Genomic DNA, 24,160 nt, shown 5'->3' on the forward strand with positions numbered 1-24,160 from the left:
TGATCACATGCAAGGATACCTATGTAAAAAAGCGGGATCTGCGTAAAATAATTTTAATTACTAGAGACTAGAACCCCGAATAATTAGTACTCAAGTAGAAAAAAACTTGATCTCTTCCAAAACCTACCTAAAATATTTTCGCTTTCTGTGCCAACCCGTGTAAACAAGTTTTCTGAAAGCACAAAAATTCAAACAAGATTGTAGAAGAATCAAAAACACTTTTCTCTACTTTTGAAAATAATGAGTGGACCCAGTAAAGGTGGCGAAGTTTGCAGCAAGGCTAAGACAGAGTCAGTGCGTGCCATTTTACAGTCCCCTGTTGGTCGTGTACATTTTCTTTCAAATAACGGTACTTACTCTGGGGGAGTTGGTGTTGGTGTTCCGGTCTACTTGTCCAGAGTTCTCGAATACCTGGCTGCAGAATTTATGGAATAAACTGGTATTGCTTCTCGTGATAAGAAGACTCGCATCACTCCAGGACGTTCACAGTTAGCCATTCTCAACGATGATGAATTGAACGAGCTTCTTGGTGGAGTTACTATAGCACATAGAGATGTTCTTCCAAACAAACATAATACGTTGCCTTAAGATATTGTCTATTGAAACACTTTACCGCTGGACGTGAAAGTAGGCGTTACCTTGCGGCTGATTTCGTTATGTATGTTATAATCTGTGATTTCCTAAGTCTCATTTTCTTAACATGATAAGCTCATCAGGCTTGATATAACTATATTTAATGCAAATCCTTCAGCATAAACATTACGTTTATATTGCGCAAAGGATAATTTTCTATCCAACTAACTGATATCAGTTAGACCATATATATGGTCTAAGCTGCACAGGTTGCTATAAATATAAAATGATACTAGACGACAGTACTTGTGATGCAGTTACAAGTATCAAAAAGTGGCTATCTGCTTAATTTAACTGACCAAATTATTTTTAGGAGTCATTAATCATCACAAGCCGTTCTTGGCCGTTGGTTATTTTGGTTTACTGGCAAAACACCTTATTATTGTTTCGTTAGAACCTTGTGTTCTTATTTATTTTACGCTTAACTGGAACTTGAAAATGCTATGCGATAGAAAACCAGATAAGTCTTAAAACTAAACAATGTTCGGCGAGACTAATTTGGGGACGAGCCAATCAGAAGCGTTTGAGCAGTTTCAATTATCAGCCAATCAGAAGACAGCATAAAGTAAAAATATATTGAAAGAAAATAATAAATTACAGTGGATATTCTTCTATTACATGATTTAAAAACGCGTATGTTAGCATCCTAACCGTGACTCTTAACCCTCACCTAACCCTAACCCTAAACCTTAACCCTCAACTAACCCTAACTCTAACCCCAACCGTATGTTAGCACCTTAATCCTAACCCTAACCTAACCCTAAACCTCAACCCTCAACTAACCCTAAACCTTAACCCTAACCGTATGTTAGCACCCTAAACCCTAACCTTACCCGTAAACCTAACCCTAACCCAATGGACGAGTTTCTATTCCATATGCATTGTGAATTCAGAACCTCTGAACCTTAACAAGTTTTTAAATCATGTAAAAGGAGAATATCCACTGTAATTCATTACTTTCATATAATATATTTGGCTAGTAATTGTCAAGGTCACTTAAGATTCGTTCAGAGGTCGTCCTTAAATTAGAGTCTCGCCCAATGTTCACACGAATACACTTTCCGACACAGTCTAGGTTCTAAAGTGCAACCTTATTTGTTTCTCGAATTTGTGTCCATCGATTACAGGGCTTTATGCTGCTTTCTGATTAAAGGGGGTACTAATCAGACATACTATGGTACTAAAATGACTACTCAAAGATGAAGTCATCAAAAGGATTATAAAGAATTATCCGAAGCTAGGAAGATAATTGACGTCGTCCATAAAATTCTACTATCAGTTCTCGAATAAGTATATTGACAGACATAAATTCCTGTCTCTGACTTTTCCATGATTGTTTTCTTACCTGAAAAGCATTTGATCGGAAGGAGTAAAACTTGCATGTGTGTTGGTAAGATCCATGATCTTTAGAAAGAAAATCTGTAAAGGTCTTTTGGGTGAGAGTTTTTAGGGGTAGTATGATGATCGGACATGAGTTTTTACCGACACCGAGGGATCGTATGAAGCACTTGATTGAGGTGTGTTAGCTCTACTGTAATAATTCCCGACAAAATCTCAACACGGACTTAGAAACTTCCTTTATGATTCATCAATCTACGACACCCATGGAGCAAGAGAGACATTCAGGAGTAATGCGTAACAGTCTACTTTGTATGTCAAAATTGACGGGGTTTATTGCTCCTTACTTATACGATACAGTTTATCAGTACAAACAAAAGCAGGAGTTCGGGTCTGCAAATCATATTTTCATAAGGTATTTGTAGATACTTATATACTGGAAGGCTTACAGGATGAGTGATCAACTTGTTTAGTCAGATATTATGTCCATAATTCTAAAACGTTACCCCAGCGGACAATACTGTCACATTTGGTGTACATTTCTCAAACTTTGGGTGTTCTGAAACAATATGATCCCTTTTAGTTTATACAGGATCTAAGATATGTGTACTAAAACAACAAATACTGATGTATTTATTTGAACGTGAGTGAAGCCGTAGCTTAGTAGCTGAAACACATTATTAAACCGCTAAGTTGTATCTCTAAATCTTGCTTCATCTAATTTTTCTCAGCATCTATGTAGGGTTCTGATCCCTCACACAGAAATTGTGTAGTTCGAAACAAATGCATGATTTTAAACTTGAGTTACTTCATTCGGCTATGAATTACATAGATCCATACTTATATAGACCAGAGTAAATTGAGTTATTTTGACATGAAATACCATGTCTATCAAGATCTTATTAAAAAGACTTACCAATAAGTGTAGTCATCCTTTAAAAATTGTTATCGACGAATAATAGAGCTTTTGAAATAGAAAAAACTATTCTAACGGGTCTAATCAAAGTAAAACTTTAATGCGTAAGATAAGTTCTGTCAAAGAATTTACTTATACTTAAACAAGTATGATCTCACTTCCAAACTTTCCAGTAGTGAATATAAATTACTGTTTTTATCATTATAGGTAATCATGAACTGTAACACACAAAACCAATCATCAGATGAAACAGACAAACTTCGTAAAACAAGAGAAAAAGAGAATAGACAAACAGCTATTTGTGCTAACTTTGACAAATCAATCGTTCTATGGAGTCCAGGCGATATTGGCAGTATGGTATTACATGAGGGTTTCAATCTACATAGAATGCCAAAAAACTATCTTACAAGGAAATCCTACATCGAAAAACTAATCTACCATGCTACAATGTCAGATTCAATCAAATCTCCATTTGCTGGGTTTGTTGCTACTGTTTATTTATACCAATATGAATTTTACTATTAGATTCAAAGTAGCCAATGAATATTTAAATGAACTGGATCATATTGATGTAATCAGTGGAATCAAAGTAATTTGTTCAATCTTATTGTATATGCTAACCTTTTTTTGTAGACATTCAAATCGTTTATTCGATCTTTTTTCAAAAATAATAGTCGTACATCAACTATGATTCATAAAATAGGAAGAACATGGCTTCTGAATGAATTCGATATTGATTCATTCTTGTTATCCGGAGGTGAATGTGTATGTTATATTCTTATTTTCACTCAGATAATTTCTTCATTTTTGTAGCACGAATGGTTATGGCTTCGTGAATTTCTAAAAAAGGAAGATTATCGTTTGTGTTCTCATTCATTGTCGCGTAATGTGTTGATTTCAAATGATCTTGAATCGAAATTTCTATATCATACGTAAGTATCTGGTTTCATTGTTTTATTTCATGTGTTACTTTTATTTTGTTTCCTCTCGGATAGGGTTTTCCAATCCCCTGAACTTGGCTTGAAAAAAATACAAATGTTACAACCAAAAAGTTTACCTTCATCAAGTGGTAATGATCATGCTGGAAATGAAATCACTAAAGAAGTAGCGTGCACTCATTTGGATCCGAGTTCTGTTGGGGTTGAACATTTGTCCATGGTAGACGTCGCATTGTCATCATCATTGGATGATACAGTTACAACCAACAATGCTGAACAAAATAATGAAAGTAGACAGTTTCGATCATCATGGGTTATAAATCCAGATCAATATCTTCATACTGCTGAATGGCAATTAAAAGATCTCAGTTTTATTGTGGGCTCTGATATGCCTATATTCGGCACACCGAAACATCCTTGTATTAGTCTAAAATTAAGTCCATTACATGAGTCGATTAATGTTTTAACCGGAATTGATGTATGGCTTGAAAATATTATCAATGAAGTCCCCGAAGTGGCTATGTGTTATCATCATGAAGGTATCGTCATGCAAGAATATGAAATTTACAAAACATGTGAAATTCCACCGATTATTGGATTTGAAACGGAACAAATTAATCAAATTATACGTAATTTAGTTATGTTTTTAAAACGGAATGCAACACAAGAAGGTCATACATATTGGCTTGTAAAAGAACCTGGGTTAGGTGTTGTTAAACTATATGATTTGACAACTTTAGGTTATAAAGAATTTCTAAACAAATGTTCAGAGGAACCTAATGGTCGAGAGGCATATATGAAAGGTGAGGTTATATGAAGTCTAGTAATGTATTTTTAAATAGTTTTATATTATAATGCTTTTCTTCGTGCTTGATCGACTAGTGTTCTGCTGAATTTTTACGGTCATCCATTGAAATATTTACGTAGTCTGTTTAATAAACGTGCGGAATGCGGTTATGAAGGCCTTACTTCATGAAATTTATGGTATACCAATTTTATACCCTCCCAAATACTCTCAACTTACAGCAATACACTTGTCCTATCTCCAATTTCATTGTCCAAAACATATCTAGATGTCTTCAGAATTTAAGCTATTCAGTTGCTTGGCTGTTGTTTCAATGGGTTATCACTTTAAACAGTTCTCAACATTTCCCGAGAGTTCATTTTTGCCCATACTGAGCAACATTAATAGATCAACTCGCATTCATTGAACAGACTGTGTTTAGCTTGAGGACTCTATTGCTACTCCGAAAAACACTAGATTTGTAAAATCTCATTTTGATGCTTTATATCGGGCTGTGGGTATCAACATCAAGTTTTATAATATCTGGGATTTGTATATAATGAACTTTTTCATGACTCACTATACTGCTCACTGCTTATACTGACTAGTGAAAATCATACTCACTTGTTAAAAATGCTGCAAATGGTTGTTAGTAAAACATTTAAAAATCAAATATCTTGCAACATCACGTGTCCGCTTCTTTATTTATTTATTTGAACACAAATGTTCGTACAAGGGGGCACCAGATGTATATACGCCACACAATAGCAATGAGAAAGTGAAGATATAAAGAATGTAAGGTGCTTATGAGAGAGAAGAAAAGAAAAAAAGAGGGAACAATAACGATCACAGATTAGTTTATGGTAGTGTAATAATAATAATAATAATAATAATAATAATAGGGGAAACAGAAAGGTACAACCACAAAGAATTCTTTCAATTAAGGAAGTTACAACCACGTTTTATGAAGAAAGTAAAAGAAGGTTACAGCAGGATCGCCACTGGCTTCTATTCTGAGCTATATCTGATAACGTCTCTAGCCACTGTGTTGAACCATCTCTCCGACCCCAGTCAGGGAGTCGAGAAGGACCAATAGAAGCCAGTCCTTTGCAACTTTCTTTCATACCACGACACCATGTCATACACTGACCACCTCTACGCTTTTTCCAACCAGTCCCAGTATCGGCAAATAATACACGACATGGAATTCGCTGGGACGACATTCGTAGAACATGTCCAAGCCACCGATGTCGATGTTTCAAGATGTTGACACCAACTGAATTATCGTCGCTGTGCCCGAACACACAATGTCGAACCTCTGCATTATTAAAATGGTGTTACCACTGGATGTCAGCAATCGTTCGGAGACAACGATGATCAAACACAGAGAGTCATCTAACATGCTGAACTCGGATAGGCCATGTTTCACAAGGATAGAGCAGAACTGCTCTCACCGACGCGTTGTAGATCCGACCTTTTACAGCAAGACTGACATAAGGAAGGCGCCAAAGATGGTGCAGATTGGCATAAACCTCTCTGGCTTTGATTATACGTGAATCGATCTCATCACTTACGCCACCACCAGCACTTATGCAGCTACCTAGATACACGAACTTCTCGACTACTTCTATCTGCTCACCACCCAGGGTGAGTATAGGATTATAATTCTGCCAGTCTTGTAGAAGTACTTTTCACTTGGAAGGTGCAAAACTCATACCGTAGCTACGGACACTGATTGCCAACTGATTAAGTGTAGATTGCATGGTTTGGGCATTATCGCACAGCAAGACAATATCATCCTCATACTGGAGGTCGAGAAGTCTCTCCATGCAACAGATCCACACCGCCATTCCTTACATCCACCAGAGCTGTTTCCAGAACGTCGTTGATAGCAAAGTTGAGGAGGAATGGTGAGATTGGGCAACCCTGTCTAACAATGGATTAAGGTGGTTGTATGCCCTCACTCTGCCTGAGGTGTTTGTATATAAGGCCTTTAGGATGCTAATAAACTTCTCAGGCACACCCTTCCTCAATAGACAATCCCAGGGAACAGTCCGCTTCTAACAATATTTCTATATTCAGCTTCGTCGCAGATACATTAATGGAATCAATCGTCCCTATCAATCTTTTGAATGGTTAATCTCTAGTCCACTCATTGTATAATCGAACTACATTGTTCAGAAAGAACATCTTTGTTTTACTGAGGTTGCGAACAGGATGCAACTTTATTAAGTGACGCATCGAGAATTAATTCATGCGTTCTGATTCTTAGTTTAACAACAGAATAGCCCATTTTATTTTGAAACATAACCACGGTCACTAAAAGCTACTCTTATCAAACTAACCTTTTTTGGTTATAGTATGTTATTTAAACGCATCTAACAATGTATGCTTAAAACAATTGCTTTCATAGGTTAGACATACTTTATGGATTTCTTTCTAACCGCTCTCACATCGTACATTATTTGGGGATGTTGCGACTGGGTGGTGAAGCGGAGAGCTAGTTTATGACATGGTATTATTGTATAAAAGAAAGCTGTAAGGGAGTGGAAAATGAGTTGGTTCATCACGATACCATAATCGAGTCCTTGAATTAGTGCGATTCATTGGCTTCAGACCTAATCAGTCCATGACTCAGAATAGATGTTAGCAAAGATCCTACTGCTGTTTTCTGTTGCATTTATCAACCCGTTATATACTGCTCTATAACTTTAAGGAGGAGAGTAAAGGTTTTCAGTTCTTAGCTTTTCTCTTCCAAATGTTCATACGAGTCAAGACTGTTACAGTATTATTGTCGTGCATAATTTGTAAAGTTTACATCCGATCTATATTCTCTTAAATGTAGATTATTATCAGTAAAAGTTTATTGAGTTTTTTTTCAAAATTCACTTGCATTTTTTTACTTTCTTTTTAGACAATAACCCATTTATCCTGCCTGTTGCATCATTATGCTATAAATTAGCTGAAATTCGTGTTAAAGAATATATACATTATCGTGAAACTCAAATTTTTCAATCAACAACTTTCGATTCTTTTAATTCAACATCGTCATCATCATCTCCACGACGATATTCAACTGACAGTAATGATTTCAATGAAATAACTACTGTTATGGATGCTTTACGTTTATTGAGAAACTGTTTAAATTTAATATCAGTTCATGAAAATTTTTCTAATGTGTCAGATCTATCAGGTTTATCATTTAATCCAGCAACTACATCACCTGGAATACAAGATTTAAAATTTCGTGCAGTATTATTACTATGTCGATTGTATCTAATTACACCTACAAATGTGATTATGACATGTTTTAAAGATATACAAGGATTGGTATGTGCAAGTCGAGAGGTAAGTTCTTCCTAATAGAAAAAAGAACAATTGAATTACAAATATATTTGTAACATTCTATTTGATGAATTAGCTAAAGAACCTGATTTTTAGTGACTCTCAAGGATATTTTAATTAGTGTGAATAAATATAGGGCAAGTATTCTAAAGGTGTTGCTATTCTAACTGGAGAGTAGATATGAATATCTAATAAGATGTGTATCTGAACATAATTACTATACTTACTTGCGCCTGTTACCCCTCATTGGAAAAGTATAGGTCACCTACCACGATTTTCCATCCAACTTTGTCCTGGACAATCATTTCCAGTTGTTATCCATCCTTTTCATTACTGCTTCCACTTCTCGACGTAGTGTGTTCTCTAGCCTTCCTCTTTTCCGCTTCCTTTCAGGATTCCAAGTTAACACTTGCATCGTGATGCAGTTTGGTGATTTCCTTAATATGTGTCCTATCCACTTTCATCGTCTTTTCCTAGTTTCTTCTTCACCTGGAAGCTGGTGTGTTCTCTCCCATAGTCGGTTATTGATGATGGTATCGTACCAACAGACATTGAGTATCTTGAGTAGACAATTGTTTATAAATACTTGTACTTTCTTGATAATGATTGTATTAGTTCTCCAAGTTCCAGCTCCATACACCAGAACTATCTTTACGTTCATATTGGAGATTCTGACCATAAAAATTATAATAACTAATCTAAATTAAAATCAATCTAATATCCAATGCATTTTTTATCCAAAATAGCGATTATTTTATTTCATGTAACATTTGAATTCTTATTGAATCATTATTATATAATCATCATTTCATTTAATTGTATATCACTCTACTGCATCTTCTTTTTGTTATGTTTATGTAATAAATATCGTTTTAATGGGGTTTTGTTCTCTGAGCTGGATGGTTTGGTCAAAAAGAACCAATCAACATTGAAGTGTACAGAACAAGCTGTGAAACGCATATGGGGAAATTCGAACACTTCACTTCTATTTGAAGTTTGTGCTGATGATGTCGTTCAGAAGAACGATGAAAGCTCCACGACCAAACCATCCAGCTCAGAGAACAAAACTCCATCAAAATCATCCACCTGAGCTACAAATCTTCTTCACCATCTCAAATATCGTTTTATTTCTTTCATTGATAGACTGTTAGTGTAAATATTGAACAATTTGGAAAATCTTTGAATTCTTCAGAATTGAATACATTTACTTTATCTGATGAAAATGAACAAATTACTGGCACTACCACTAATAATAAAAATTCAAAATTGGTTTCAATCAATTCCAATCGTAATTATTTAGGTTCAATGATTATTGATGCACTGAGGAAATCGAATACATCGCAACTTTCTGAATTAGCTATATCAGTGAGCAATATATTTGTTTTAATCAAATTAATTATTTTTGTAATAATAATAATACTAATCACTAGAACGGATATTGTACTCAGTGAGTTATATATTGGGAAATGAAGTATTTCCAAAAATGTAGACGATACCGGAATCAATCAACAAAGGATGCCTAAATCTCAACTGTGACTGATCAATTATAATTTCGATTATCAAAAAACTCAAACGGGAAGTTATAAATTCATCAATATTCACAGTTTAGTTCATTGACTGATCTGCGTTAGACTGCTACGGAAAACCTGAGAGTACTGAAAGCGTGTTTCGTTCCAGTAGTGCCCATCCACAACTCCGCGACCGGAAATCGAACCCAGGCCCTTCGGTCTCTTGCTCGAATCTTTAACCTCTAGACCACGGAAACCAAAAATCCTGTGCTCGATTCCCAGCTGCAGAGTCGTGGTTTCACAATACTGAGGAGTCCCGTATTAGGACGAAGTGGCCATCCATTGCCTCCAAGTTTTCAATGGTTGTCTAACTCAGATTTGTTCGTTGTATCATTGAAATTCAACAATCCCTACAATCCTACACATATATATTGTGGATAGGGCGTTTGACTTTCGGTTACTAAGTCCAATGTTTGTACCCATCTCTTCCTTCCTTGGTTCATGCATCCAGATAGTATCATTAGTCATCATACTTATAGTGTCTTTCTAAACCAAGTACACAAATCTGTTTCTCGTAAATGTACTGATTTTTCAACTTAGTGATCAATTTGTTGCTTTGTCCTCCTTTGTTTTTCTTTTGAATAATACAGATTCTTGGCTCCTTCAATCGTAATCTCGCTTATGGTCACCATCGATCTAATCTAACTAATACAAATGATCGAGATAAAATGCTCACACCATATTCCTCATCAGTAAACAATCATCACCACCAAAATTGTTCTGCCGAGAGTTACGATAATGACAGTATAATGAATAAAAATAATGAAATGAATGACTCACAAACGTATTCTTTACCATTTGCTGTATTAAAATCTTATATTGCTAAGTCAGAAGAATTATGGTTCATGGTATATCAACAAATGCATCATACTGATACCATATTGAATCCAATTGTAATTGAATCATTAAACATGATATTTCAATATACTTTACCAGCTTTAATGCTTCTTGGTAAGTAAAATAATTTGAATAAAAGTGGTTTCTGGCACAACTGTTCATTTACCTTTGCTTTACTTTTGTACTGGCGCGCAAGACCAAGGGCTCTGGATCCTAGTCCTGCGTGCGGGATCGTGGATGCCCACTGCTGAGGAGTCTCATACTAGGACGGAATGGCCGTCCAATGCTTCCAGGGTTTCAATGATCGTCTAACATCGATCGTTTCATGATCTCAATTAGTTTTTTATTCATTTGTCTAACAGTAAGATGTATTATTGCTGAGTTCTTATTCGCTTACTTACTAGGTATTATTATTATTATTATTATTATTATTATTATTATTATTAATATCTTCTTGGCTGCATTCATTCCAATTTATTTAGTATTTATCGGTAATTTTATTAAGATACTCTTAGAAACTAACCTTTTTTTATCTTTCTCCACGTTTTTTCTACTGTTCAATTATGTTTATTATTCACACCATAATCGTTCTACTTTGTCTGATAAGTGGTTGGCAAACACTGAACCTTTGTTTCGTGCTGGTTGGTACTCATCAGCAAGAGATACCTACAATCCTGATGGGGCGCATTCTCCCTCCGTAATTAGAACCCACGTTACCCAGTTTCACAGTCTAAGATGTTACCACTAAGTCCATGACTGATTTCTTATAGGATTGAGAGATTTCCAATTAATTGATCAATGAGCAGTAACCAATATCATGTTTGTTCTTAGTCTTAATCGAATCAGTTGAACTAATGACCACACTGCAATTTGATCCGTAGAATCTGATCAGTGCTAAAAGATCAGACAAATAGGATATTGGCCATTACTCAGTCTGTTTTTACTCTTGGTGGTATAATTTTTATTTTGTTTTCAATGTTGTTACGATTTGATTGGGATTAATTATTTTAACATTGAGGTTGATTAGTTACTCGCCCGTTTGTTTAAATTCAGTGTTGTTATCAGTGGGAAATAGACTGAGTTAGATCATGTTTCATACAGAATTGCGTCGGAGTACTCTGATTGAGTTATTTTTTAGCTGACCGGAGCTAGTGAATAGATTGAGAAGTCCCTAGAATCTTCCTGTGTAAAACTTATGAATAGACTTACATTTTTTTATTGTATGAACTTAGTTAACATGCCGTATTGTTTTGAAGTATTATTACGTCCCTGTCCAAGCCGTGTACAGATTTGAGGATCGGTCGAGTGGAGTAGTGTCTGAGGGATACTAGGTAGTCGAAGTAACTGGATCGAATAAGCAAGATTTAATGGTTGTTAAACAAATTATGGCCCCCAAATACCCTGGTACGGTCGAGGGTGGGGAGAGTCTGCCCTCCCTCTCGAAATGCTCTCACATGGCCACCTGTATACAGCCACTTCCACGGAAGTCCTACTCACTAACTTTTCGTGATAGGGGTGTTGTTTTCGAAACTGAGAGGACGAAGAGCGAATGTTCGGCGGTTTAACCGGGTTGGTGAACACGGAGGGTCCACCTAGGGGAGTTGGAAAATCCTCATTCTAAACCAATGGTGCATATGGGCTACATGACCCTGAGGGAGAAAATGGCGTACGAACCAATTAGTGGTCACCGGCTATCATTAGACTGCATCTCCTTACGTTGATCCACTGCCTTGTGGATCACACCTTTAGATCGAAGGCTCCAGGTGTGATCCCCTAAGGTTACCACCTGCTTCAGTCTGGGTACCCGGCAGTATCACAGCCCACACATAAATCAAGTGACTTGTGTGGCGCATATGTATTCGATGCTCCTTTGTACCACTATTTATATGTTCAAATAAATAAAACAAATTATGGCTAAGAACTAATGAATGGATCTGTGACGTTTTTACTGATTCTATAGCGTGTCGTTCAACGTCTCCAAGCACTGGTTTGATAATCACCCAGACCTCAACCAGGTAGTTTTCATTGATCAACATGCCTGAGGCCAACAGTCAGTGAATTCATGGACAACTGGCTTCGACTATCATTCTTTAACCTACTCTTATACTTGAGATTATTGCATTTCAGAGTAGTTGATGGTGGTTGAGTACGGATAATCCTTATCCTAGCCGCTAAATCGATAGGTTTTCATCCAGTTTCCTACTTTTAATTATCCCCCCAACGGCTGACTCAAATACTGCGCATTCTGCTATAAGATAATGATATCATCATGTACATTCCATTCCCATATGAAAAATCTGTACGTTAAATCGATAAATAAAACTACATTAGAGGGAGTAGGACACTTATAAGTTACGACACTATTTATTTAAACAACTTAATAGGTATAACGGCTTATGACCTACTTAAGCTTACAGTATCCGAACTGTCAAAACATTTCTGTAAACGGAATACACCCAATGGGGGCATGAAAACAAAACACATTGGTCCTGTGAAGGGTTCTCTTTTCAGGGCAATTTCATTCTCGAAGCTTTACAACCACTAAATATGTACTTCTTTCACATTGATAATCAATAATATGTTTGGTAATAGCATTAATTTACTGATCATAGTGACAAATTCCCAAATAAAGAACAGTGTTGTTACTATGGTCGAAAAACTAAAAATACACTTTTTAAAATCTTAAATGTTCATTAAGGATGTCATAGACGTTAGATAAGACTAGTAATTATGAAAAAGGGTTATGTAACATAATATGACATAAGTGAAGTTAAAATGAAATCTAATCAAAGTGAAGTATGGAACATAAAATTTGGTTTGGGGTAAAACATCAGTAGTAAAATGGGAGGTTGATTATGAACGCGTTAACAACTTCACTTATCTTGGAAGTCTGGTCAGCCCTAATGGGTTGGTGTCTGACGAAATCTCAGCACGGATTCGAAAAGCTCGTTTGGCCTTCGCCAACTGACGTCACCTATGGCGAAGGCGAGATATCCGTCTATCAATGAGAGGACGAGTATACTTCTTGGCAGTTCGTTCTGTTTTACTTCACGACAGCGAAACATGGCCATTCAGAGTAGAAGATACTCGTAAGCTACTAGTATTTAACCACAAATACCTTAGAAATATTGCTCGCATCAGCTGGAATCACCGGGTAAGTAACAGAGAGGTTAGATGCAGGGTATTAGGGAATGATTGTAAATCAGTTGATGAGGTTGTGAATCTTCATCGACTGAGATGGTTGGGTCAAGTGTTGCGTATGCCTGAACACCGATTACCACGACGTGCAATGCTAACCGGTTTTGGGGATGGTTGGAAGAAAGTTAGGGTCGGTCAAACCAAAACGTGGCACCAGTGCTTGAAGGCACTAACTTCTAGTCTTAGCCATGTTGGTAGATGCAGACTACTTGGGGTCCGTGCGACTATCGTAACCAATGTTTGGAGACTCTTGGTGACATGGCTCAGAATCGATCACAATGGCGTCAGTGTATACACTCTCTGTCTTCCCTTAAACTAAGAGATTAAAATCACTTCATTTCTTTCTTTCTACTAACTAATTCTTTCTTCCTGTACTATATCCTTATTGCAATCTTTCTTTTATATATTACCACCACTGAATTAACTACTTTTATGAATCCGGTGTTCATCTTGTTGTGTTAATGAGGTATGGCAACTTGGACCGATGCACATATGTGCCTGGTCCTACGTTGTAGCTGACTGACTGAGTAAAATGGAAGGGGTCAGTAGCAATGAGAAACTAAAAGTTGAGACCATGTTTCCTTCATTGCATAATACCGGCTTTCCAAAATATATTTGTCGAAAGATTCAACGATAACAAGAATACGGAAGCTCACTATCTTTGAAATACTTCTGATTACCTTATAAGATGATTTTGAACGTTTGATATTCTTTTTCTATCGAATGATCCGTGTTCACTAGCTCCATATAGATTCACTTCTACCTCTTTTCAACCAGATCATATAGTATTTTTGAATTATATTAGACAGAATACGCATCAAACGACCTATAAAACCTGTCTTCATTAGAAGCAGCAGATCAATTAACAAATCCGCAGAGAAATGTGATCAGAGATGCAAGAGCGTTTATTCTTTAGGTGTTACTGCTAAATTTCTGACTAATTAATTAATTATTTATTTATTGCTAACTCATCTCCATCACACACATTTTATCTCCTATTTTTGTACTTTTTTCTAGAACATTTAGTTCCAGATAGGTATACACATTGTTTTACTCCTAATGAACAACATGAAAAACAAATACAACTATCTATGAAAAAACCAATTTGCCCATACTGTTATTCTTCATGTGATCTAATTAAAGACTCATTAGATCGTTGCTGTTTAAGTGATACATTATTTATTGTAAGTTGTCTATTTTCTGCTGCATTTATTTCTTATCCGGAAGCAATTCAACGAACTAATCTTATCACCACTTCAAATCACCATTATCAGCAAGATAAAAAGAAGGATTCGGAATTATTAACTCCTTCAGTTGATACGTTTATCATGCAATCAGCTTGTGAACAAAGTAAAATGCAAATGCAAATCTATTTGAATACTGTTTTATCTGGTCCAGTTAAATTATCGAAAAAATTATCATCTAGTATTGAAAAAGTGAGTACATAAGTTATCATTACATGTATTATACATATTCTTTCATGTTATCTCTTCCATCGTTTTTACTTCTTTCCATTTAACAAAAAATTATTATCAGTATATGGATTTGTAGAGATTGTAGTGTTTTCACCGTTGAATTCACGGGTCGATCTAAGCTAGACTACCCCATACTACTCACTAGTGACAGTTATCCACCTCAGACAAAAGACGAAGGGTTGCGCAAGATCATGGATTGATTGACGTTAAACATTAACACCGTTGGATACCGGTTCAGTGGTCTGAAGGTTAAGCGTCCGCACGCGAGACGGAAGGTCCTGCGTGGATGCACAATTGTAGGACGAAACGGCCGTTCAATGCTTCCAGGTTTTCGATGGTGGTCTATCCTAAATCGACTCATGAATTCAACTATTAAGTTATGGATAGCTTTAGTTATTCGAAGTGAGACCTTTAATAAAAATTATACAGTGCTCCTCCCATTATATAAATAAGAAAGTGATCGGAACTGTTAGATACGATAACCTTAGTGAATATAAAAAATGTTGCAAATAACTACAGCTTAATTTGCCGTAAGTCACGTTTACAAGTTCACAAATATTTCTTCCAATAGACTTTCAGTTCTACAAAATAACTTGAAAAAAAGCACGTATTACAAAAGTGTTTACATTTTGTTACAGATCATGTGATATCAATCTACAAATAAGAACCATAAACATTGTATAAACGACCTGGTTTTTATTAAGATACAAACAAACTAGAATTAAGTGTTCCCATATCTGCTTACGATTCATTATTATATACACTTCGTATATATACGTATGCCTACGTTTATACAATAGTCAATTTAAGGTTACATTAAGCTTGCAACTAACCCTTCCAACCAATAATACTTAAGTTGTTTCCCGATAGATATACTGAAAAGTTGTTTATTATTCGACTAAACTTACGATAAAAGCGGAGAGTAAAAAATAAGTAAATTTTTTTCTTGCTTAAAAATTTCAACATTTATGCATTCCTAAAAGAAATCATCTTTCTTGCAGTTGGTCATGTTATTGAATACTTATTTATTGATTTCCATCTTTTTTATATGTTACGAAGGAAAAAAAGTGGAGACACTAAGATTTAATCACAGTTGTTATAGCTTAAGTGGTTACAACTTTCAATAATGTCATGAACTAGAACCTCGCTTTGTCTACTTGGCTACAAACCACACTCAAAATATGATGCTAGGTAATACTATCCATTTTTCCATACGGAAGTAGGTAGAGCGTGTTTCAAACATGTGATCTAGTGATTTAATGTCAGGCACCCTAACCACTAAGTCATTGTTCCATTGGCAGATTCCTCAAAAACTGTGTACTAGGCTCCAAATCTAGTACATAAAACTTTACTTGATCAATGTGTTGCGTTATTGTATTACTTTGCGCAGTCGTATATATATATATATATATATATATATATATATATATATATATACTCGCAGACACACAGAAAGTTTTATTGTTAATACGTCTAGAAAATTAATAAATGTATTTATCGTTAAATCTTCATACCATTAACACCAAGCTACTACAGTAGAAGTCAGTAATATATAAGTTTATTGTCTGAAAATAATTTTTGGTTACGCTTCCATTATTATTCGCGTGAAATAGTTATTGGTTTTAACTTTATAGAGTTGTACACTGATTTAAACACTGTGCTAGTTTGCAGAAGGTATTCGGAAGGTAACTGTGGAGTTAGGTTTCGTATTAGTTGTCACATGGTAGCCAGGTGTACCTCCGATCTGAGTTACTGAGTGGGACAAAAATGACATTGATAATCAGTGACCAATCAGTTGCGACCATGGTTACTACTCATAACCATTGTTGACACATGATATGTAGTAATTGTTTCTCTTTTTGGTTGCATTGGCTAGTAACTAAAGCACTTGGATCTAATCATCTGAATGGTAGTTTGTAATGCACCACTGATTCAACCAATTACTTTGGTTTAATCAACTCTATAATACCTCTGGCCTTTAGGTATCTTCTGGAGATTTAGAGTACCAATCTACATGTGGGAAATTAGTTACTCGCTCATCCTTAACAAATAATGGATAATAATAATATTTCTTACTGTCAATAGTGTAGTAAAAATAAAACGTAGATTTTAGTTTGAAAGTCATCAGTTTCAGGTTTATGTATTTATTTATTTATTTGAACATATAAATATTGGTACAAAGGGGCACCAGACATATATGCGCCGCACAATAATAATGAGAAAGTGAAGATATAAAGAATGTAAGGTGCGTATAAGAAAAAGTACAACAATCAACGGAAATTTGTGTTTGATAGTAAAATAACAATAATCGGAGGGATAGTTCAATTAGCAAAAGTACAACCGCAGAGAATTCTTCCACTTAAAGAGGTTACGTTTTTCTATGAAGTAAAATAAAGTTACAGCAGGATCGCCACTGGCTTCTATTCTGAGCCATATCTGATAACGTCTCTAGCCACTGTGTTGAACCATCTCTCCGACCCCAGTCAGGGAGTTGAGAAGGACCAATAGAAGCCAGTCCTTTGCAACTTTCTTTCATACCACGACACCATGTCATACACTGACCACCTCTACGCTTTTTCCAACCAGTCCCAGTATCGGCAAATAATACACGACATGGAATTCGCTGGGACGACATTCGTAGAACATGTCCAAGCCACCGATGTCGATGTTTCAAGATGTTGACACCAATTGAATTATCGTCGCTGTGCCCGAACACACAATGTCGAACCTCTGCATTATTAAAATGGTGTTACCACTGGATGTCAGCAATCGTTCGGAGACAACGATGATCAAACACAGAGAGTCATCTAACATGCTGAACTCGGATAGGCCATGTTTCACAAGGATAGAGCAGAACTGCTCTCACCGACGCGTTGTAGATCCGACCTTTTACAGCAAGACTGACATAAGGAAGGCGCCAAAGATGGTGCAGATTGGCATAAACCTCTCTGGCTTTGATTATACGTGAATCGATCTCATCACTTACGCCACCACCAGCACTTATGCAGCTACCTAGATACACGAACTTCTCGACTACTTCTATCTGCTCACCACCCAGGGTGAGTATAGGATTATAATTCTGCCAGTCTTGTAGAAGTACTTTTCACTTGGAAGGTGCAAAACGCATACCGTAGCTACGGACACTGATTGCCAACTGATTAAGTGTAGATTGCATGGTTTGGGCATTATCGCACAGCAAGACAATATCATCCTCATACTGGAGGTCGAGGAGTCTCTCCATGCAACAGATCCACACCGCCATTCCTTACATCCATCAGAGCTGTTTCCAGAACGTCGTTGATAGCAAAGTTGAGGAGGAATGGTGAGATTGGGCAACCTTGTCTAAACTGACTGCTTGAATGGAACAATGGAGAGATTTGAACCATAATTTTTTTGAATGAACAAAGATACAATTCGTGTATTTCTAGACTGAAGTATGGAAAATGAAATTGAACTCTTTTATACTATCATTGAATATCGAACGCTTTAACCAATAATCCATCACTGCATAGAAAAAACTATACATTTTAATAATTAATATAAATACATATACAAAAAATACACCTTTAACTTAAATTAACTTATTTTTGTTATCAATTGTCTTTCATGCATATACTTGTCGGTTATTTTACTCGTCTCATTTGTTTTTCTCGCTCATTTCATTCAGTTTTCTGACGATGATTCTTCTGGTATTTTAACAAAATATACTAATTGGTTCAATGCTCTAAATTTAGCCGCTTGTTGTTTACAACGTGTATTTCTTCAATCGACAAATACTATTAATCGTCAACAGCGCCAACATCATTCACGTAGATCGAACTCGTCAATGATGACGATAATGAAACAACGAGCTAATAAATTTGAATCTTCTCATGATTTAAAAGCGTATATGAATAAATTAAAAATTACTAATGACTGGTGGTCAGTATTAATGAACATGTTTGTATGCTGTTTACGTAGTATGTGGTTGGACTGTGTTACTGATAATCAAGTAAGTACTAGGTGGTAATTTTTCTTCATAACCAATAATATTATTCACTAGTAAGCAAACAACCAATAAAAAATGGATTTAAACTTCACCCCATTGCACAAGTCAGTGGTTAACAGAACTAAGTGGATAACGCGATGGCGTTTGAAGCGGACGATACTGGGCTCTCGAGTCCCGAAGTGAACATCAACTCTGGAATTCAAGTATATCCAGTTGATGACTGACTCCCAACACAGGATGAAACGCCTACCCTGGATTCCACTGCCAGCCACTATTCGCCTCTGTTAATAATACATTTGACGTACTGGCAATATCGAGGTAATCCGCACAGGATGCACATATACCAATAAGAAACTAATCAATTGCCGTCTTATATTTAAATAGGAAGATGGATTTCGATTTGTTTGTTTTCTTTTTTAATTGTAGATATTTCAAGTAGTTAAGCGACAAAAATAACTAAGGAAAAAGTATGACAGTAAAAGCAAAGACAATAACAATACTAAAACCCAAAACATACACCCTTATAAAATGTAAAGAAAGCATACACACATAAACACATACACATGTCGACTGTTGTTTACACGTGATACTGAACATTGATGTTGGCTATTATGTCTTTTTTTCGATTAGTTATATTCATTTGTGCAAAGTATTACTGTGTTTGTGTGTGTATATGTGTTTGCACATGTGATCACTCTCTCTAGCTAGGTAGCGGTAAACAATTTTCTTTGTTCATACGTTTAATATATTTATAATTTATTTATTTATTTTTACCTTTATAAGAGCAGAATTTTTAAGTCTTTTTCTGCAAATTTAATATGATTTTGATGATAGCAAAAGTTTGTAAGTTCTTGTTGGTGGTGTTGTTGATATTCAACAATGCAATTTATGATCAGTCTTTGACGTTATATGGGCTTTTGAAACGGATCACCTTGATGATAGCCTTTGATCACGAGTGTTTTTAGTATATTGGTATATGGGACAATAGTAATGCAATCCAGAACACATGTGTCATCCTATTTGAGACCTGTCAGCTGGATGTACCTGCCTCATCTCAATGTTAGTGTAAACATTTGAACTCGAACCCAGTACACTTCATACATTAGTGCGTTATTCACTGAGCTACTGAGTCTAGGTAGCCATTAAACTGTTCAACGGATATGATGTTTATACTATCATTAGAAAGCGTATAAATTGTCCAGTTGTTGATATTTAAGGTTGAACTCGATATATACCGCTTGAATTCAAGCACCATACATTTTATCTTCATTTAGTGTTATATGAAGATCGCATAGAAGTGATCCCTAGAAATTTCAGAGCTTTAATCTAAAACAAATAAAAACTTTCAAAAAGTTACTAATCTTGGTATACTACATATTTTGAATTACAATCAGAACAAAACAGATGTCCAGTAATCAACGATTACTAATGGTGTACTGTAGCTCTCATGATGTGCTGTGCCCGAGTTTAGTACTGATATACAAAACTTCCTGTATGCAAGCGCCCATGCAACTACTGAGTGAGGAAACTAAAATTGAAGGAGGAAGTTTATTGGGCTCAACCGAATCAAATACATAAAGACTCATTAGTTTTTATGTACATATGCATATATATACTCCTTGAAAAATTAAACCCTTTATTGGCCAATAAGGTTCACTTGTCTTTAGTTCAACGTGGCGTTCTCATTTTTTCGTCTTTTGATTGGCTCACTGTACTATCAACTGAGATCAAGATGCAATGAATATAACCTACAGGTTAAATCAACCTCTACGAAATCTATTCAATTAAAACAATAATGATCAGTTCACTAATGATTTACTTAACTATGTTTTTTGATGCGAATCCATGACCGGTAAAGTTCAGATATGTCAAAAGTGAAATAGTTGTTACAAATAACATTAAATGATCGTTAATTGATTGAAGCTGAGACTTTATCATTAGGTCCTAACTTAATGGTTCTATTAGTTAACGATCGCTATATGACCTGGTAGTTCTATATTTTATCCCTGACTAGTTTATAGGTGTGTATTGTCGATGAGTTTCATACTGGGGCGAGACACCTGTCCAATTTCCTTCAGTTTTCAGTAGTACCCGAGATGAAATGAACCTGTGACAAACACTACATAAAAGTCAAAACAATAAGTTTTAGAATTTCTGTTAAAAACCATGGTCAAATTTGCAATCGAAATCCAAGATTATCATAAAAGATCAACTAGAACTGATTATAAAAGCCGTGGTTTAAAACAATAATAATAAAACAACACTCAAAAATTAAATTGAGAACTATTTACAGTCAAATTACAACAAATTAATTAGTTTAACTTTGTTGCTAACCAAGGTCATTTGTAATAGATTAGAATAAATAGTCGTAATGAATAATATATGTACAACAGTGCGGAAGGGTTGTTTTCAAACGAAAACTTGCTTTGGTGAGTGGCAACTCTGATTGCTTGGTAAATTAGTAGAGCCCTTATTTAATAGGCTACATGCTGTCGTAAACTTTTATCAAATGAGGTGGTTGGTACATGTGTTCTTTATCCCCTACCACCGCCGATGTTTTATCTGGTTTAGGAGTAGGCTGGAAGAAAGCTAGAGGTGGCCAAACAAAAACATTTAATCAATCTATAAAGCCACTAACAAATGAACGATCCAGGTGTGGACTACTTGGTTGGGGTTCGTGTGCTTATCGTAACCAATGGTCAAACTTCGGATAAAATGGTTCAAAATCGTTCGCTGTGGTGCAGATGCATCCATCCTTTGCCTTCGGATGGTTGTTGGAGGTAGTCAATAGGAAACCCTGAACTCGGGTTTGGTGCTACTTGGCACTCGACAGCAAAGTGTACCTGTAATCTTGAGGGAATTGGTGCTTCCTGACAAGTTCGTTCCCGTGTCACCCAGCTTCACAGTCAGAGACGTTACCACTGAGCTATCTGGGTCGCGACCAACCTCCTGTAGAACTGAGATGTAATCACAATTGAATGATCACTGGGTGGTGATCAATGTCATGTGTGTCAAGTCCTTCTTAGTGCATATCGAATGCTATCTGACTATGAAGCTGGGCGACACGAGATTGAATCCGTCAGGGGGCACCAGTTCCCTCAAGATTACAGGTACACCTTGCTGACAAGTGCCAAGTCGCACGAAACCCCAGTCCAGGGTTTCCTATTGACTACCTCCAACCACCATCTAATCTCAACATAGTGCACGCAATGTCGAGTCGCTTAGACTAGTGGCCATATTGCAACTTGGCCGATAACATTCTATCTGCACTAAGAAAGACTTGACACACATGACATTGATCACCACCGAGTGATCAATCAATTGTGATTCTTTGTCTTCGCCCAAATGCTAAGCTTCTAATTTTATGAATTTTTTTCATTTCACTAATTCATATTTTCTTGAATCGTATCTTCGATGCTTAATGCTTCCTTATGTATTTAAATACATAAAGATTGGTTCAAGGTACCAAATACATATGCTCCACACAAATCATTCGATATGTATTAGGGCTGGAATACTGCCCGGGCACCCAAACCGGAGTAAGTAGTTTTCTTAGGGAATCACTCCCCGAGCCTTTGACCTACAGATCTAATCCACAAGACAGTGGAGCAACGTTAGAAGATTCAGTCCCGTGGTAGCCGGTGATCAACAGTAGGTTCATACACTACTTGTTCCCTCAGGATCCTGGAGCTTATTTGTGCTACTAGTTCGGAATCACAGTTTTCCAACTTTCCCAGGTATATCCACCGTACCCACCAACTCGGTTTAAGTGCCAGACATTTGCTTTTCATTTTCTGAATTTCGTAAACACCACCCCTTCCATGAGAAGACATTGAATAGGAATGAGTAGGACACTGATACTATGACTGCCTCTTCTACTCTGGTATTTAACGTAACAATTTCATACTTGTGCTAATGGGATATGCCAACTTGGACCGATGTATATACGGACTAGATTCTACATTGCGACTGAATGATATACAGTCTTAAATAACTTGACATATACATTTACATTCAAATCGACCAAAATCATTCTTTGTTACATGCAATAGATCTATTAAAGTAATCCAAAGGAATAGGCTTTTTTCATGTTATTCATTTTGAAATTTAATTGGAATCTTTCCTATAAAATATTTTTTATTTATCATTTTTATTCTCTATCCTTTTTTTTTCTCCTGCTCTACTTTTGTCTATCTATTTACAATTACAAACAAAATATAGGATGAGATCATTCATTTAAACTTCAATAAATTCTTAGATCAATATCTAAATATTCTATTATGTAATCCATTTGATTCTTCATGTAGTACTACTACTACTACATCTACTGATATTGTTGATGTAACAAATAATAATAATAATAGTAGTATAAGTATGGTATCATATCAGTTGATTGATACAAATGAATTTCAATTATACAAACTATTGGCATTATGTTCTCAGTCATCATCATCATCTTCAACATCATTGTTACCTTGGGCGAATAAATTAAGTTCATTGAAAAAATGGCGATCTAATGAAGATCATCTGCTACCTAATGAAACATTATATTTTAATCAACAATATTATTCTAAAACATCAATTTTAAATAATATGCAAAATTATAAAAAATTTCAATTTTCATTAACTACAGTTTGTTTAGCTCGATCTATTGAAACATTATTACATTATCAATTATGTATAAATCATAATGAAATGCCATCCATACAAATATGTTTAGATTTATTACTTACAACTAATGAATATTTATCAATTTGTTTAGAAGAATTCAAAACTATTCAGGTAATTTTTTTCTATGTTACATTTATTTTATATGATACAATTACATTTTTATTAGTAAATATTGCTAAGGAGTCCCACAATAGGATGAAACAGCCGTCTAGTGCTTCCAGATTTTCCATGATGGTCTAGCTTTAATTGATTCATGATCTCAACCATTGAAATATACTTGTATTTTAACAGTTGAATTCAAAAGTTGATCTAAGCTAGAATACATTTGAAAACCTGGAAGCATTAGACGGCCGTTTCGTCCTATTATGAGATTCTTCAACAGTGCGTATCCACAGTCCCGTTCGCGGGAACTTCGATCTCGTGCGCGAACGCTTAACCTTTAGATCACTGAGCTGAAATCCAATGGTGT

The 24,160-nt window shown here is 35.7% G+C and overlaps 1 protein-coding gene across 1 annotated transcript in view; it reads left to right on the forward strand.

The window, feature by feature from the left end:
- The first annotated feature begins 617 nt into the window (after window positions 1–617).
- The window catches only part of MS3_00004998 (uncharacterized protein), a 30,715-nt gene continuing 7,172 nt past the window's right edge, over window positions 618–24,160 (forward strand). The window contains exons 1-12 of the mRNA XM_051213003.1: window positions 618–658; window positions 3,095–3,366; window positions 3,413–3,476; window positions 3,521–3,652; window positions 3,701–3,819; window positions 3,883–4,628; window positions 7,524–7,957; window positions 9,098–9,319; window positions 10,113–10,473; window positions 14,575–14,993; window positions 18,700–19,023; window positions 23,242–23,802. Of these exons, the coding sequence (XP_051068937.1) occupies window positions 3,101–3,366; window positions 3,413–3,476; window positions 3,521–3,652; window positions 3,701–3,819; window positions 3,883–4,628; window positions 7,524–7,957; window positions 9,098–9,319; window positions 10,113–10,473; window positions 14,575–14,993; window positions 18,700–19,023; window positions 23,242–23,802 (3,648 nt within the window). The 5' untranslated portion in view covers window positions 618–658; window positions 3,095–3,100. The remainder of the gene's footprint in view (window positions 659–3,094; window positions 3,367–3,412; window positions 3,477–3,520; window positions 3,653–3,700; window positions 3,820–3,882; window positions 4,629–7,523; window positions 7,958–9,097; window positions 9,320–10,112; window positions 10,474–14,574; window positions 14,994–18,699; window positions 19,024–23,241; window positions 23,803–24,160) is intronic.

The sequence above is a fragment of the Schistosoma haematobium genome, chromosome 3, assembly GCF_000699445.3.
Source record: "Schistosoma haematobium chromosome 3, whole genome shotgun sequence".
Lineage (NCBI taxonomy): Eukaryota > Metazoa > Platyhelminthes > Trematoda > Strigeidida > Schistosomatidae > Schistosoma > Schistosoma haematobium.